The following is a 15,320-nucleotide window of genomic DNA, read 5'->3' on the forward strand; positions in this document are numbered from 1 at the left end:
TTAAAAGACCTGCAATAGAAATACTGGTATTTATCGGTCTCTTCCAGCTTGGTCCTTGTTGAATGCCAAGAGTGTGCAAAGCTGTCATCAAGGCAAAGGGTGGCTACTTTAAATAATCTAAAATATAGTAACAACTTTTTTGGTTACTACATGATTCCATATGTGTTATTTCATAGTTTTTATGTCTTCACTATTATTCTACAATGTAGAAAATAGTAAAAAATAAAGAAAAACCCTTGAATGAGTAGATGTGTCCAAACTTTTGACTGGTACTGTGTTGTTCTGTTTATCTGAGTCCTTCTATTATGCAATGACAAGGCACTTGAGATGCTTCACACTTGTGTTTAATATGTAAGCCTTTTGGGATGTTGAAACTTTGCATTGGTGACCTGCTGACCAGAGCAGTGCTTACACAGCTGCAGAGGAGCTGTCTGTCTGACAGTCACAGGGGAGTTACAGCACAGTCCCAGCAGTAACACTATTGAGGACTGAGGGGACACACACAGACACAAAGGCAGGGATGGAAGACTCTGGGCCTACACTGGCATCTGGGCCCACTTCTAATTCTAATTTACCTATAATGGAGGAGTCTAGTGCCAAACTGTTCTGCTGCCGCTGGGTAAGGCACAGAATCCCCCTGGCACATAGAGAGGAGCTCTACCACATTCTCCGGATGACTGGACCCTTGGTAAGGACTGGCACTGCCCACCGAGCCTGTTGTGTGTTATTGTGTTTCCCAAATGGCACCATATACTCCATATATAGAACACTACTTTTGACCAGGTAGTGCATTATAAAGGGAATATAGGGTGCTATTTGGGACACAGCTATTGTGTGGCACTGTTTGGAGTGGACAGCTCTGTTGTCAGGGTTATAGGTAGATTACTCTGTGAGAGTGAAATACTAGGCTACAGGATGCACTGTGCAGTGCATACTAATGGCACTATGATTTATTCAAAGTACACTCCGAGGGACACTAAAGCCCATCAGAACTAGTGTTTCAAGTATATTTCTCTTGATTGACTTAGAAGTAATGTCTGTCCCACAGGGCAGAGACATCAGTTCAGCGTCTAGTTTTGATTTACATTTGGTTGAGTTGTCAACTATTGTGAATTCAACGTGAAATCAACAAAACATTTCACCATGTCATTGGATTTAGGATCAAAGTGAGGTGAAATGTCTTTACGTTGATGACTTTTAGCAAATCCAATGAGTTTTCCACATTGATTCAACATCATCACATAGATTCTTGGGTTTTTGCCCAGTAGGGTGTTTGTTATTGTTTATGAGTGTTGTCTTCCCCTAGCTGCTATCTCGAATCCTAAACTACCTGCTTCCGTTTGTCATCACTATGTTCTGTGGTCGCCTGGGGAATGAGATGTTAGCTGGCTATGGCCTGGCCTGCGCGGTGAGTCAATCCTCTGGCTATGTTGTGTACTCTGCTGGGATCTATCAGCTTAGATAAGAAAATGTCCCTCAGTATGTGGTTGGAGAGGAAAGGAGGGAGAATGGAAAGAAATATTACAACATCACCTCAGGTCCCTACAGATTCTGGTATTCCTTTGAAGAACCACAAGGAAGGGGATAGTAATAATCAATAATCAATTATCATTAAAAAAAACATTAACATACTGTAAGAATGTAAATCTTTATGTAATCGTGTGCTGTAAATGTGTTTGATGGTCATCTTCTTCAGACTATTAATGTTACGACTGCAGCAACAGGAGGTGGACTTGCCTTAGCATGTGACACTTTGGTATCTCAGGTATGTACGTGTAAATAAAACATGCAGTAGTTGAAGTATACGTTCCTGTTGAAATATATGCAACTGTCAGAGTCTGTGACCCTAACGATAATGTCTTGTCATTCACACTGTGTGTGTGTGTGTGTGTGTGTGTGTGTGTTGTGTGTGTTGTTTGTGTGTTGTGTGTGTGTGTGTGTGTGTGTGTGTGTGTGTGTGTCTGAGCAGACATTTGGTGGTAAGAACCTGCAGCGTGTGGGGGTGATTCTCCAGAGGAGTGTGTTGATCCTACTGCTCTTCTGTCTCCCCTGCTGGGCCATGCTCCTCAACACCCAGTCTATCCTGCTGGCTCTGGGCCAGGAGCCTGAAGTGGCCAGGTACGGTGTAAAAATCAAATCAAGTCAATGCTATTTTTTATTTTTTATTTCACCTTTATTTAACCAGGTAGGCCATTTGAGAACAAGTTTTCATGTACAACTGCAACCTGGCCAAGATAAAGCAAAGCAGTGCGACACAAACAACAACACAGAGTTACATATGGGATGAACAAACGTACAGTCATTAACACAATAAAAAAATGTAGTAAGATTAGGGAGGTAAGGCAATAAATAGGCCATAGTGGCTAAATAATTACAATTTAGCAATTAAACACTGGAGTGATAGATGTGCAGAAGATGAATGTGCAAGTAGAGATACTGGGGTGCAAAGGAGAAAAACTGACCCGGAGCCAGTGGGTTTGGCGACGAATATGTAGCAAGGGCCAGCCAACGAGAGCATACAGGTCGCAGTGGTGGCTGGTATATGGGGCTTTGGTGACAAAACGGATGGCACTGTGATAGACTACATCCAATTTTCTAGTAAAGTGTTGGAGGCTGTTTTGTAAATTACATCGCCAAAGTCAAGGATCGGTAGGATAGACAGTTTTACGAGGTTATGTTTGACAGCATGAGTGAAGGATGCTTTGTTGCGAAATAGGAAGACGATTCTAGATTTAATTTTGGATTGGAGATGCTAAATGTGAGTCTGGAAGGAGAGTTTACAGTCTAACCAGACACCTAGGTATTTGTAGTTGTCCACATATTCTAAGTCAGAACCGTCCAGAGTAGTGATGTTGGACGGGCGGGCAGGTGCAGGCAGTGATCGGTTGAAGAACATGCATTTGGTTTTACTTTCATAAGAGCAGTTGTTGGCCACGGAAGGAGTGTTGTATGGCATTGAAGCTCGTCTGGAGGTTAGTTAACACAGTGTCCAAAGAAGGGCCAGAGGTATGCAGAAGGGTGTCGTCTGCGTAGAAGTGGATCAAAGACTCAGCAGCAGCAATAGGAACATCATTGATGTATACAGAGAAAAGAGTCTTCCCGAGAACTGATCGCGTACATCTCGGTCACGTACACGTATTCTGCAGATGTTATTGCAGGTGCAGCAAAATGCTTATGGTTCTAGCTCCAACAGTGCAGTAATACCTAACAATATAAAGCAATACACACAAATTCCACAAAATTAAAAGAAAGGAATTAAGAAATATCAGAACAAGCAATGTCAGAGTCCAGAATATAAATATGTATGTATATGATGGTGTGTATTGTGAGCGTACCAAGTAATTAGGCGTCACTCTAAAGCGGGAAGGTGGAATAAACGAGTCAGGAAAAAGGTTTTTCTGATTGAACACGGTTCTCTATTGAGAGTATTTTGTCAACAAAAACATTCAAACATAATCAATGAAAAATCTTCCAAGGAAAAACACACATCTTCTTCTCCAGATGAAACAAGAACACAATAGGATAATCTTTAAACTACAACAAACATAAATCACGGTTTTGTCACCGTCTTAGTGGTTCCTTCAGCACAGCTTCTCTCTCTCGGTGGCCATCTTCCAGAGATAGTTTTCCCCTTCCTTCTGGTTCCATTCTCTCTTTTATAGGGGAAGGAGAGTATCTCATTAGTACCAGTACCGTCAGCTGTGCTTAATTGACTCTGGTTACCTTGTCTCCCAGGCTCTGTTGGGCAACTATCCATGAACCCAGCCTGCCCTCTAGTGGTCCGTCCACATACCTTCCCCCCCAGGACCGAACCGGAGGGTCGGGCGCCAGACGCACCGTCTTGGTCGCGTCGGGACAGCGCGTCTGCATTCCCGTTCCTCGATCCGGCCCTGTGGTAGAGCCTCCTCTTTTCCTTTGCCCTCCAGGGCCATCAAAGCCACCTCCTCCTCTCGTCCATGGTATGTCTTCAGCAGGTTTATGTGATAGATTTGGACCTTCTTCATCCTGTCAGGTTGCTTGATGAGGTAATTGACCGGTGAGACCCTTTTCATTACCTCGTAGGGCCCCCTCCACTGCGCCAGCAAGCGATGTTCGGCCGTGGGCACAAGCACCATCACTTTCTCTCCCACGGTGAACTCACGGGGGGTCGCAGACTTATCATAGGCCCGGCCTTGGGTCCTTTGGGCCTTCTCCATATGCTCCTTGACTATGGGCCACACTGCTGACAGGCGGTCTCTCATCAGGGTAACGTGTTCTATTGTGGATCGAAAGGGGCATGGTTGGGTCTCCCAGGTCTCCTTGGCTAAGTCGAGGATTCCTCGACAGGGTCTGCCATAGAGCAATTCAAACGGAGAGAATCCAGTGGATGCCTGGGGTACTTCTCGCAGGGCAAACATTAAGTGTGGGAGAAGCATGTCCCAGTTTTTCCCATCTCGGGACACCACCCTTCTCAACATGCTTTTTATCGTTTTGTTCAAGCGTTCACACAACCCGTCTGTTTGAGGGTGGAATATGCTTGTACGTATCTGTTGAACCTGATATAACCGACACAAGTCCTTCATCAACCGGGACATGAACGGGTTCCTTGATCAGTCAAGATAGTCTTGGGGAGGCCCACACGAGAGAACATCAGGAATAACTCCTTGGCAATTCCCTTTGACGACATGTTACGCAGGGGTATGGCCTCCGGGAACTTGGTAGCGTAATCTATAACCACTAGGATGTACTCGTGTCCTCTGGCGGATTTTGGGAGGGGTCCTACGAGGTCCATAGCTATGCGTTCAAAGGAGTCTCTATGATGGGGAGAGGAATCAAAGGGTTACGTAGGTGTGGCCGTGGGGCTGTACGTTGACATTGATCACACGTCCTACAATACCTGGCCACATCCCGGGTGACCCGGGGCCAATAGAATCTCTGCATGATTCTGTCAATAGTCTTGTCTCGTGCCAGGTGTCCTCCTAGGACGTGGGAATGGGCTAACTGTAGAACTGTATCTCTGTATGGCCTAGGCACCATTAGTAATTCCTGGTTTTCCCCCTTCGTCGTACGACCCAGTATAAGAGACCCCGCCTGATTGCATAGTAAGGAAGAGGGGGCTCACCTGATCCGTCGACGTTCCTCCCGTCGATCACCTTCACCTTCCTCATGGCCTCCCTTAGGTCTGGGTCTCTATGCTGCGAGGTGCCGAACTGTCCCTTTAATTCCTGGGGCAGGTCGACCTCGGTAGAGGGATGTGGAGGTTGTTCCACATCCCCATCAGGGGTGACCGAGGAGAATCCCTTCCAGGTTCCCTCCTCGGATGGAGCTTCAAATATATCCCTTAACGCCTGGTTGCTCCTTCCTTCCTGCGTTGTGTATAGCCCTTCACATGTGTCTTCATCGGTGGTTTCTTGGAATATCTGTCGTAAACGTTGGGTCGCTATTTCTTCCTCTGCTGCAGAGGACGAGGACGCGGCTACGTCTCCTTGTAGGACTACTACCTCGGGCTTGGATTTTCTCTTCTTTCCTGTCCCCCTTCTTCCCGTGCATAACGTCATCTGCCGAAGCTCCTTATATAAGGGACAGTCTCTCCCGATCAATAATGGCACCTTCAGCTGTGGCACTTTCCCGGCCCTGACTGTACACCTTCCTTTTGGAGTGAGAATAGGCAGATTCACAGTGGGGTAATAGTGGGTGTCTCCATGGATACAGGATACGGCTACTTTGTCTGGTAGCAGTGTTGCGGAGGTCACCATCCGCTCCTCTACTAACGTAACCATACTTCCCGAGTCGAGAATAGCTACCACATCTTGTCCTTCGACTTGCACCGGAATCTCTGAGGCTGGGGCTATCTCTGCTAACCAACAGTGTTGATCCTGCCTCCTCAAAACGGGATGTGTGGGGGTAGGCAGTGATGACTCCGTGACCATGGGCTCATCCTTGCTAGGACATTGTGGGGCATAATGGTTGGGAGACTGACATTTATAACACCGACCCTGCTGTGTGGTGGCTGACTTCTCCCACCTCCGGGAGGGGCTTGGACGTTTCGGTGGCGAGCGCGCCGGGGTGAGTCGTGGTACGGGATTGCCAGACTCCTTCCGTTCCTCCTTGTCACTTTTTAACAACTCCCCTGTAGACCGATATGTTTCCACCGCCTGGGCTATGTCGTCGGCTGACAACGGGTTGGCTTGCCCCACAACCCTTTGTAAGTCACTGGGTAATTCTCTCAATATCTTGTCCACTACGAGAGTCTCTATCACATGTCCTACTCCCTTTCCAGGTTCTAGCCACTGTTTCGTCAGTCGTATTAAGGCGAAGATCTGGGCACGGACGGGTTGATCAGCTGTATAGGTCCATTGATGGAACTTTACAGCCCTATCTCTGGCAGTCAGCTGGTACCGGGACAGGATCTCGGTTTTTAGTCGCCCATAGTCCGCAGCTTCGTGGGAATCCAGGTCAAAATAGGCTTCCTGAGCCACCCCGGTCAAAAGAGGGGCTAATGCGCCGCCCATTCTGTGGGCGGCCACTCTTCCAAGGTGGCCGTCCTTTCGAAGGTCATGAGGAAGGCCTCAATATCATCCTCCTTGGAGAGACGAGGTAAGATGGCGTGAGCAGCCGCTCTTGGCTTAACTCTAGGTTCTTCTAGTCGGTTCAGCTGTTGTTGCAGGAGTTCTATGGTTGTCCGCTGTGCCGTGATCAATTGTTGTAGTAGGGCGTTATCCATTGTTCTTGAATGGTTCCTCCGGGTCTACTGGAAGAATCTTGATTTACTCACTTATCCTTGTGTCACTCGTCCACCTAATGCCCGCATCCTCCACCAATGTGAGCGTACCAAGTAATTAGGCGTCACTCTAAAGCGGGAAGGTGGAATAAACGAGTCAGGAAAAAGGTTTTTCTGATTGAACACGGTTCTCTATTGAGAGTATTTTGTCAACAAAAACATTCAAACATAATCAATGAAAAATCTTCCAAGGAAAAACACACATCTTCTTCTCCAGATGAAACAAGAACACAATAGGATAATCTTTAAACTACAACAAACATAAATCACGGTTTTGTCACCGTCTTAGTGGTTCCTTCAGCACAGCTTCTCTCTCTCGGTGGCCATCTTCCAGAGATAGTTTTCCCCTTCCTTCTGGTTCCATTCTCTCTTTTATAGGGGAAGGAGAGTATCTCATTAGTACCGTCAGCTGTGCTTAATTGACTCTGGTTACCTTGTCTCCCAGGCTCTGTTGGGCAACTATCCATGAACCCAGCCTGCCCTCTAGTGGTCCGTCCACAGTATAGACAGTATTGATAGTATATGAATAGAAAAGGTGTCCACAGCAGTATTTATATAAGATGAGCATTGACTAGAATACATTATATACATATAAAGTGGGTAAAGCAGTAATGTACAGTACCAGTCAAAAGTTTATACATTTGAAGGTCAGTGATGATCAGTCATGAAGGTCAGTCAATGTGGAAAATTTCAAGAACTTTGAAAGTTTCTTCAATTGCAGTCACAAAACCCATCAAATGCTATGATGAAACTGTCTCTCATGAGGACCGCCACAGGAAAGGAAGACCCAGAGTTTCCTCTGCTACAGAGAACAAGTTCATTAAAGTTACCAGCCTCTGAAATTGCAGCCCAAACGAATTCTTCACAGAATTCAAGTTACAGACACATCTCAACATCAACTGTTCAGAGGAGACTGCATGAATCAGGCCTTCGTGGTCGATTTACTGCAAAGAAACCATTTCTAAGGGACACCAATAATAAGAAGAGACTTGCATGGGCCAAAAAACACAAGCAATGGAGATTAGACCAGTGGAAATCTGTTTTGGACTGAGTCCAAATTTGAGATTTTTGGTTCCAACCACTGTATATGGATGATCTCTGTATGCGTGGTTCCCACGGTGAAGCATGGAGGAGGTGTGATGGTGTGGGGTTGCTTTGCTGATGACACTGTCAGTGATTTATTTAGAATTCAAGGCACACTTAACCAGCATGGCTACCACAGCATTCTGCAGCGATACACCATCCCATCTGGTTTGTGCTTATTGGGACTAACATTTGTTTTTCAATAGGAAAATGTCCCCAAAACACACCTCCAGGCTGTGTAAGGGCTATTTGACCAAGAAGGAAAGTGATGGAGTACTGGGTCAAATAAAATCAAATCAAATCAAATTGATTTATATAGCCCTTCGTACATCAGCTGATATCTCAAAGTGCTGTACAGAAACCCAGCCTAAAACCCCAAACAGCAAGCAATGCAGGTGTAGAAGCACGGCATCAGATGACCTGGCCTCCACAATCACCCGACCTCAAACCGAATTGAGATGGTTTGGGATGAATTGGACCGAGGAGTGAAGGAAAATCAGTGCTCAGCATATGTGGGAACTCCTTCAAGACTGTTGGAAAAGCATTCCTCATGAAGCTGGTTGAGAGAATGCAAAGCTGTCTTTTTTTAACTAGGCAAGTCAGTTAAGACCAAATTGTTATTTACAATGACAGCTTACCCCGGCCAAACCCGGACGACACTGGGCGCCACCCTATGGGACTCTCAATCACAGCCAGTTGTGATACAGCCTGGAATTGAACCAGGATCTGGATAGTGACACCTCTAGCACTGAGATGCAGTGCCTTAGACCACTGCGCCACTCAGGAGCCCCAGTCATCAAGGCAAAGGGTGGCTACTTTGAAGAATCTCAAATATAAAATATATTTTGATATGTTTAACACTTGTTGTTCCTGATCAGGTCACATGGTCAGGAAATATATGAGGCCCTACTCAAAGCACAGATACAGCCGATGCACGGTGCCGTGCCTCTGATGCTGGGTAAAGATATGTGCTTGTTTGTATGCTAGTTGGGGAGAACAGAACTCTTCATTCTCTTAGCTGCAATAACACCATCTCTGGCTGCTCTCAGCATCAAATGTGGCCCCTGGCAATTCCACAGACACAAACGCCAGCAATGTTTTCACAGCCAATTGACCTACTCAATGAGATGTACAGATTGCTGTTAGTTTCTAGATGCAATAAACATTTTGACACTGCTGCCTGAATAGGGGACTTTTATGGACAACATAATGGTTAATGGATAGAGTGTAGCAGTATGGGGTGTGTATAGGGTTAATACATGGAAACACGTGTAGTAATTTAGTGTGATTTAACAGTGAATATATGCTCTGTATTTTAGGATAGCACAGCTGTATGTCATCGCCTACCTACCTGCAGTGCCAGTGAGTTGTCTGTTTTATCAAACACCCACTTGTTTAGACTGGCTTCAATTTAGTCTGTTTTCAACTCGCTGGCTCCATTAACCTATTCTTATTAGATGAATAGAACATCCTCTCCTCCCTGTCTTTGTCATTTACTCTGTATCTCTATATTTTAGGCTATTTTCCTGCATCAACTTCAGGCTTCTTATCTCCAAAACCAGGTACACTGACCGTGCTGCTGGGCTACAACTGACTTGTTTTGTTTCTCACACCTCATCGCATCCATAGAAATAAGAATGAATAGAATGGCCTTGGAAGCTCTTACTCTGGCAATTGACTGGTAAACTCATAGGTACACTCACAATGGCTGCCAAGTATTGTAATGCAATCATTGTCATGTTGTTTTGGAATGTTCTATCAAGTGATGCTGGATTACCATGGTAATGTAGCATGTTCATTCAAATGATGCTCACTGAGGTGGCTCATGTTTTTTTTGTAATGTCAGTTGAGTTGACTCAACAAATCACAGCACAGATTGAAGGGTACACTTCCTGATTTGACTTCCTGGCATGGGTACACTCCAAATGGCTGCCAGTCCACCCATTATGCCATCAATGACTTATATGGAGATGCCCTTTCTATTCATTCTTATTTCTATGATGGCATCCTCATCCCAGTGTCTTGTATATCATCTGGGTTAAGGAGTAAGACAATCATAGGTGTGATTCTGATGTTTATAATCATATCAACGAGTGTGTTTCTGTGCTCAGGGGATAATACTGCCTCAGATGTACACAGCAGCAGCGGCCAACATCGCCAATGTGGTGACAAACTATATCCTGCTCTACTGGATGGACCTGGGAGTTATGTAGGTGTGCTCACACAATAACATTGATAACAGTGCCATATTCTTAACAGTCAGTAACATCGTCAGAGTATCAAGAATGTACCTGCCAGTGTAAGTATGCAATGCTCCTTATCATTTCATGGAGTGTGTTTCTGTTTGTTTGTGTGTGTTTGTTTTCCAGAGGGTCGGCAGCAGCTAATACGCTTTCCCAACTCTACATATGTTCCTTCTTATTTGCTTACATTTGTTGGAAGAAGCTACATGTGAAAACATGGGGAGGTAATAGAACGTCCACATCTCTGTGATTGTGCCTGATGAATGTGACCCACTGAAATCGACTAGTTTGTGTTGGGATGAACAGGCCATTGTCTCTCCCTACAGGCTGGACTACAGAAGCGCTGCAGGAGTGGGGCTCTTATATGAAACTAGCCATCCCCAGTACTCTGATGCTGTGTTTCGAATGGTGGATCTATGAGCTTGGGGGGTTCCTTGCAGGTACATTTCAGCTCGTAAGGTTAACACCAATGAACCAATGAACAGTCACATTCCAAAGGCCAAAACAACCATATTTATGTAACATCCACCTCTGCATTCTTCCCCCTCTCTCTTTCCTTCTCTCTTTCTCAGGCATGCTGAGTGAAGTGGACCTGGCTGCTCAACATGTGGTCATAATGCTGGCTTTCATCAACTACATGGTACTGTGTACAAAACTCCTTACACACCCACCCTAACAGTCCTATCATGGAAACCAAACAAAACCCAATGCCCTGGCTATCCAGTCCAAATAAGTTGAAGAATAACCCACAATTGTTGGCTACAGGTCAAAGTAAAATTTGAGGCGAAAACACACATTAACTTTGTTTGAGGCCTGGTTAGAATAAGACAGCAAGCTGTTTATGAGGTGTCTAGTTAATGTGTTGTGTTGTGTGGGTAAAGTTCCCCCTGGGGATCCAGGCTGCAGCATGTGTTCGTGTGGGGAACGCCCTGGGGGCCGGAGACACAGCCGGGGCCATCCTCACCAGCAAGGTGTCCCTTGCCCTGTCAGGTCAGCTCATATGGCCCTGGTTTAAACCATCTATGGTGATCTATGGTGAACTAAAATTACAATAATTACTTTGACAAACTAGTAGTTATTTTGCAGTAATGCTTGGTCTTTTTCCTCTGTCCCATGCTCTAGGTTCAATGGCAGTAATTCAGGGAATCATGCTGATCTCTACTAAAACAGTAATCGGCTTCATGTTTACTTCTGATGCGTAAGTACATATGCATACATATATACATATACACATATATTCAACATAATGATTCAAGTCAAGACAGTCCCAAATTGGAACCTGACCATCTCAATAACCATGCTCTCTTTCCTTTTCAGGCAGATCATAGATCTGGTCTCTCAACTTCTAAATGTGTACTGTGTTCTTCAGTTCTTTGATGGGCTAGTGGTAAGTGCACTCAAGTGGTTTGTAACCATTGAAAAAATGAATAACATTTTATACAATAACACTGCTACAATAAGAAGTCATTAATATACAGTGGAATAAGAGAGGTAGTCTGTGTATTTGTCCGGGACCCAGGAACATTGGTTGAATGAGTGATAAGCCATGAAACCTGGTAACAGTGTTTGTCTCTCTCTGTTAACACCCACTAATCTGAGATTTGTCTGTCTGTCCCAGTGTGTGTGTATGGGAATCATCCTGGGCACGGGCAAACAGAAGATAGCAGCGATGGCTAATCTCATCACCTACTACTGCGTGGGCCTTCCACTGGGCATCTCTTTGATGTTTGCAGCTGGCCTCAGGGTTGTAGGTATGTACTCAGTTCTGAATTTTATGAAAACCAAACACAATTTTAGACATCCTTTTCATGACCAGAGGTCTTTGGTCATTCTTACTGCCTTGCCATATACTTGCAACAGAAGTATGGTTATGATCAAATTCAGAAATGTGGTACAAAAACATTCAGAAAAATAGATGCTCTCACTAGCCATTAAGAATCATGAATAGCAGAGCTATTCTGTATTGAAGATGACACAATGTTCTCTGTCCTTGGTCAAAGCTCCTCTCCTCTCCTCTCCTCTCCTCTCCTCTCCTCTCCTCTCCTCTCCTCTCCTCTCCTCTCCTCTCCTCTCCTCTCCTCTCCTCTCCTCTCCACAGGGTCTCCTCTCCTCTCCTCTCCCAGCTTCTCCTCTCCTCTCAGGCTCTCTGGAGGAAAATGACAGAGAAGGTCCCTCCTCTCCTCTCCCACAGGGTTCTGGTTAGGCCTGTTAATCTGTGTAATTCTACAGTCCAGCTTCTTCATCACTGTCATCTTCAGGCTCGACTGGAGGAAAATGACAGAGAAGGTACGTCACCAGTGGCTTTTCACTTCCCTATCTGGGACATACAGGGACTCAGGTAATTGAGAGACTGACAGCCCATACCTCTATCTTTATGGTTACTGTGAAGCATAGTAGTGGCCTGGGGCGGCATCTATCTTTATGGTTACTGTGAAGCATAGTAGTGGCTTGGGGCGGCCTCTATCTTTATGGTTACTGTGAAGCATAGTAGTGGCCTGGGGCGGCCTCTATCTTTATGGTTACTGTGAAGCATAGTAGTGGCCTGGGGCGGCCTCTATCTTTATGGTTACTGTGAAGCATAGTAGTGGCCTGGGGCGGCCTCTATGGTTACTTTATGGTTACTGTGAATCAGTAGTGGCCTGGGGCGGCCTCTATCTTTATGGTTACTGTGAAGCATAGTAGTGGCCTGGGGCGGCCTCTATCTTTATGGTTACTGTGAAGCATAGTAGTGGCCTGGGGCGGCCTCTATCTTTATGGTTACTGTGAAGCATAGTAGTGGCCTGGGGCGGCCTCTATCTTTATGGTTACTGTGAAGCATAGTAGTGGCCTGGGGCGGCCTCTATCTTTATGGTTACTGTGAAGCATAGTAGTGGCCTGGGGCCTCTATCTTTATGGTTACTGTGAAGCATAGTAGTGGCCTGGGGCGGCCTCTATCTTTAGGGTTTCTGTGAAGCATAGTAGTGGCCTGGGGCGGCCTCTATCTTTATGGTTACTGTGAAGCATAGTAGTGGCCTGGGGCGGCATCTATCTTTATGGTTACTGTGAAGCATAGTGGCCTGGGGGTGTGGCCTGTGAAGCATGGTTGGGGCGGCCTCTATCTTTATGGTTTCTGTGAAGCATAGTAGTGGCCTGGGGCGGCCTCTATCTTTATGGTTACTGTGAAGCATAGTAGTGGCCTGGGGCGGCCTCTATCTTTATGGTTACTGTGAAGCATAGTAGTGGCCTGGGGCGGCCTCTATCTTTATGGTTTCTGTGAAGCATAGTAATGGTCTGGGGCGGCCTCTATCTTTATGGTTTCTGTGAAGCATAGTAGTGGCCTGGGGCGGCCTCTATCTTTATGGTTTCTGTGAAGCATAGTAATGGTCTGGGGTGGGTGAAGGAAAATGTTTGCTGTCAGCATCATGGAGTTGAACTGTTTGTGACAGGCTGTGAAACGAGCTGGAAAGGCTGGACATATGGTGTCAATGAGGAGTATAGTTGCACCTGACTACACAGAGAACAATGGCAGGGTGAGTAGAAAATGTTGCTCAGTCCTATTTTTTATGTTATTTATACTATACTCGCAAATAACATTGTTCTAACCCAGATTGTGCCTTCTTCCACACCCAGACAGTGAATGGATACATGTCAGTGAGTGCTGAGGGCCAGGGGGACCTCAGGGGAAGCAATTTGACCCCAGAGGTGCAGAAGGAGGATGGGAGCCCCAGAGCCCTGCTCTCCACCACCCAGCTGGTCTTGAGGAGAGGTTTCACCGTACTGGCTGCCATTGTCATCCTAGCTGTGGGGACAAGTGTCCATCTTCTACTGCCTCTACCAATCAGCTCATGGCGCAATCTGAGTGTAGACTGGAGCAACACTACCTTTACCATTACCTACCCCCCTGAACTCACCCCGTCAACAGTTCTCATCTAGGAGTAATACCTGGGCGATCCAGAACAGACCCTGTAGCAAGACAGTCATAGTGTGCTGTGTCACTGAATCTGTTATTACACCAATTATTAAACGTGAATCCGATTTTTCCTGCAATCTAGAGCTATAATCATTATGTATATTTTTCTGTAGGTTATCTATGCATACCTCTTACCTTGTTCAATTTTCATTTTAATGAATGATGTAAATTGATTCTTTAAGAAATGTTATGCCTTCAGTACATTTAGTAAGGGCTTGCTTTTCTAAAGTGTAGCAACCTTGGCAGCAGGCATGCCCAGCTAAGATACAGTAATTAGACAAGCTACTCTAACTTGATTGATAGCCTGACATGGTTTGTTAGCTACACTCGTCGGCTGTCCCTCTAGGAGAACCCTTTGAAGAGCCCCTTTTGGTTCCAGATAGAATCCTTTTTGGTTCCAGATACAACCCTTTTGGGTTCCATGTAGAGGGTTCTACATAGAACCAAAAATAGTAATGTCCTACAAAAAGGGTTCAACTTGGAACCAAAAAGGTTTATCCTATGGGGACAACCTCAGAACTCTTTTGTGATCCTTTTTTCTTAAAGTGTAGGTATGAAGTTGGGAATCTATCTAGCTGGTTAGCTAAAGCCAATTTCAAAAACTTGCTAGGTGGCTAGTATTACAGAGAAACAACAACGCATTTTGATTTGATATATTCATCAAGAAGGAATCAATAGGCTACACAGCTTGATCAAATTCATTTACAATTATACCCTTCTGCACATCACCAGCAGCTAAAATCAAATCAAATGCTGTGTGTGTCACTCTCTCTCTCCTCCTCCACTGCATGCAGTAGAGTATCTAGCTTCCTGCCTAGGCATTTCTTTGCTCTGTGCACCTTGGAGGGAACCACTTACTAGAAAGACTAAAGGGGGGTTTGGGGTGTTCTCTTTGCCTGGTCCAGTCAGTGTGCTGTAAAAGTACTGTAAAAATCAGACAAATCTGAGGGGGCACGTGCCCCCTATGGGCATGACGCCACTGGTTTTGGAATGAATTAATAGAATGCAATACAAACATTTAGGATGGTACAGTGTGAGTCTGTCTTTACTTTTTAGTTTACAATATATCATATTACCATGAGAAAACATTAGGTTTGATTGCTTTGTGTAATCAGCTCAGTGTGATACAGTTTCATTCAGATGATTAATGAAAAGGTCCAGAATAAGTAACCCCTTGGCTCCTCACAGACCAACAGTACTGGAATTTTGGCACCATACTGTAGTTTGGCCAGCTCCTCTTCACTCCTATCGTCTCTGCTTCGTTGCTTAGGTGGTCCTCTGACCA

The 15,320-nt window shown here is 45.3% G+C and overlaps 1 protein-coding gene across 1 annotated transcript; it reads left to right on the forward strand.

Annotated features, from left to right (window-relative positions):
• The first annotated feature begins 399 nt into the window (after positions 1 to 399).
• Positions 400 to 15,064, forward strand: LOC115141290 (multidrug and toxin extrusion protein 1-like). Its single transcript, XM_065000357.1, has 17 exons — positions 400 to 688; positions 1,307 to 1,408; positions 1,697 to 1,765; positions 1,970 to 2,118; positions 9,163 to 9,205; positions 9,361 to 9,405; positions 9,955 to 10,052; positions 10,213 to 10,310; positions 10,413 to 10,526; positions 10,659 to 10,726; positions 10,968 to 11,076; positions 11,209 to 11,284; positions 11,404 to 11,473; positions 11,705 to 11,837; positions 12,278 to 12,372; positions 13,512 to 13,595; positions 13,696 to 15,064. The coding sequence occupies exons 1-17, from the start codon at positions 521 to 523 to the stop codon at positions 13,996 to 13,998; spliced, it is 1,824 nt and encodes a 607-aa protein (XP_064856429.1). The 5' UTR covers positions 400 to 520; the 3' UTR covers positions 13,999 to 15,064.
• Positions 15,065 to 15,320: the final 256 nt, after the last annotated feature.

Source organism: Oncorhynchus nerka, linkage group LG14, assembly GCF_034236695.1.
Source record: "Oncorhynchus nerka isolate Pitt River linkage group LG14, Oner_Uvic_2.0, whole genome shotgun sequence".
Taxonomy (NCBI): Eukaryota; Metazoa; Chordata; class Actinopteri; order Salmoniformes; family Salmonidae; genus Oncorhynchus; species Oncorhynchus nerka.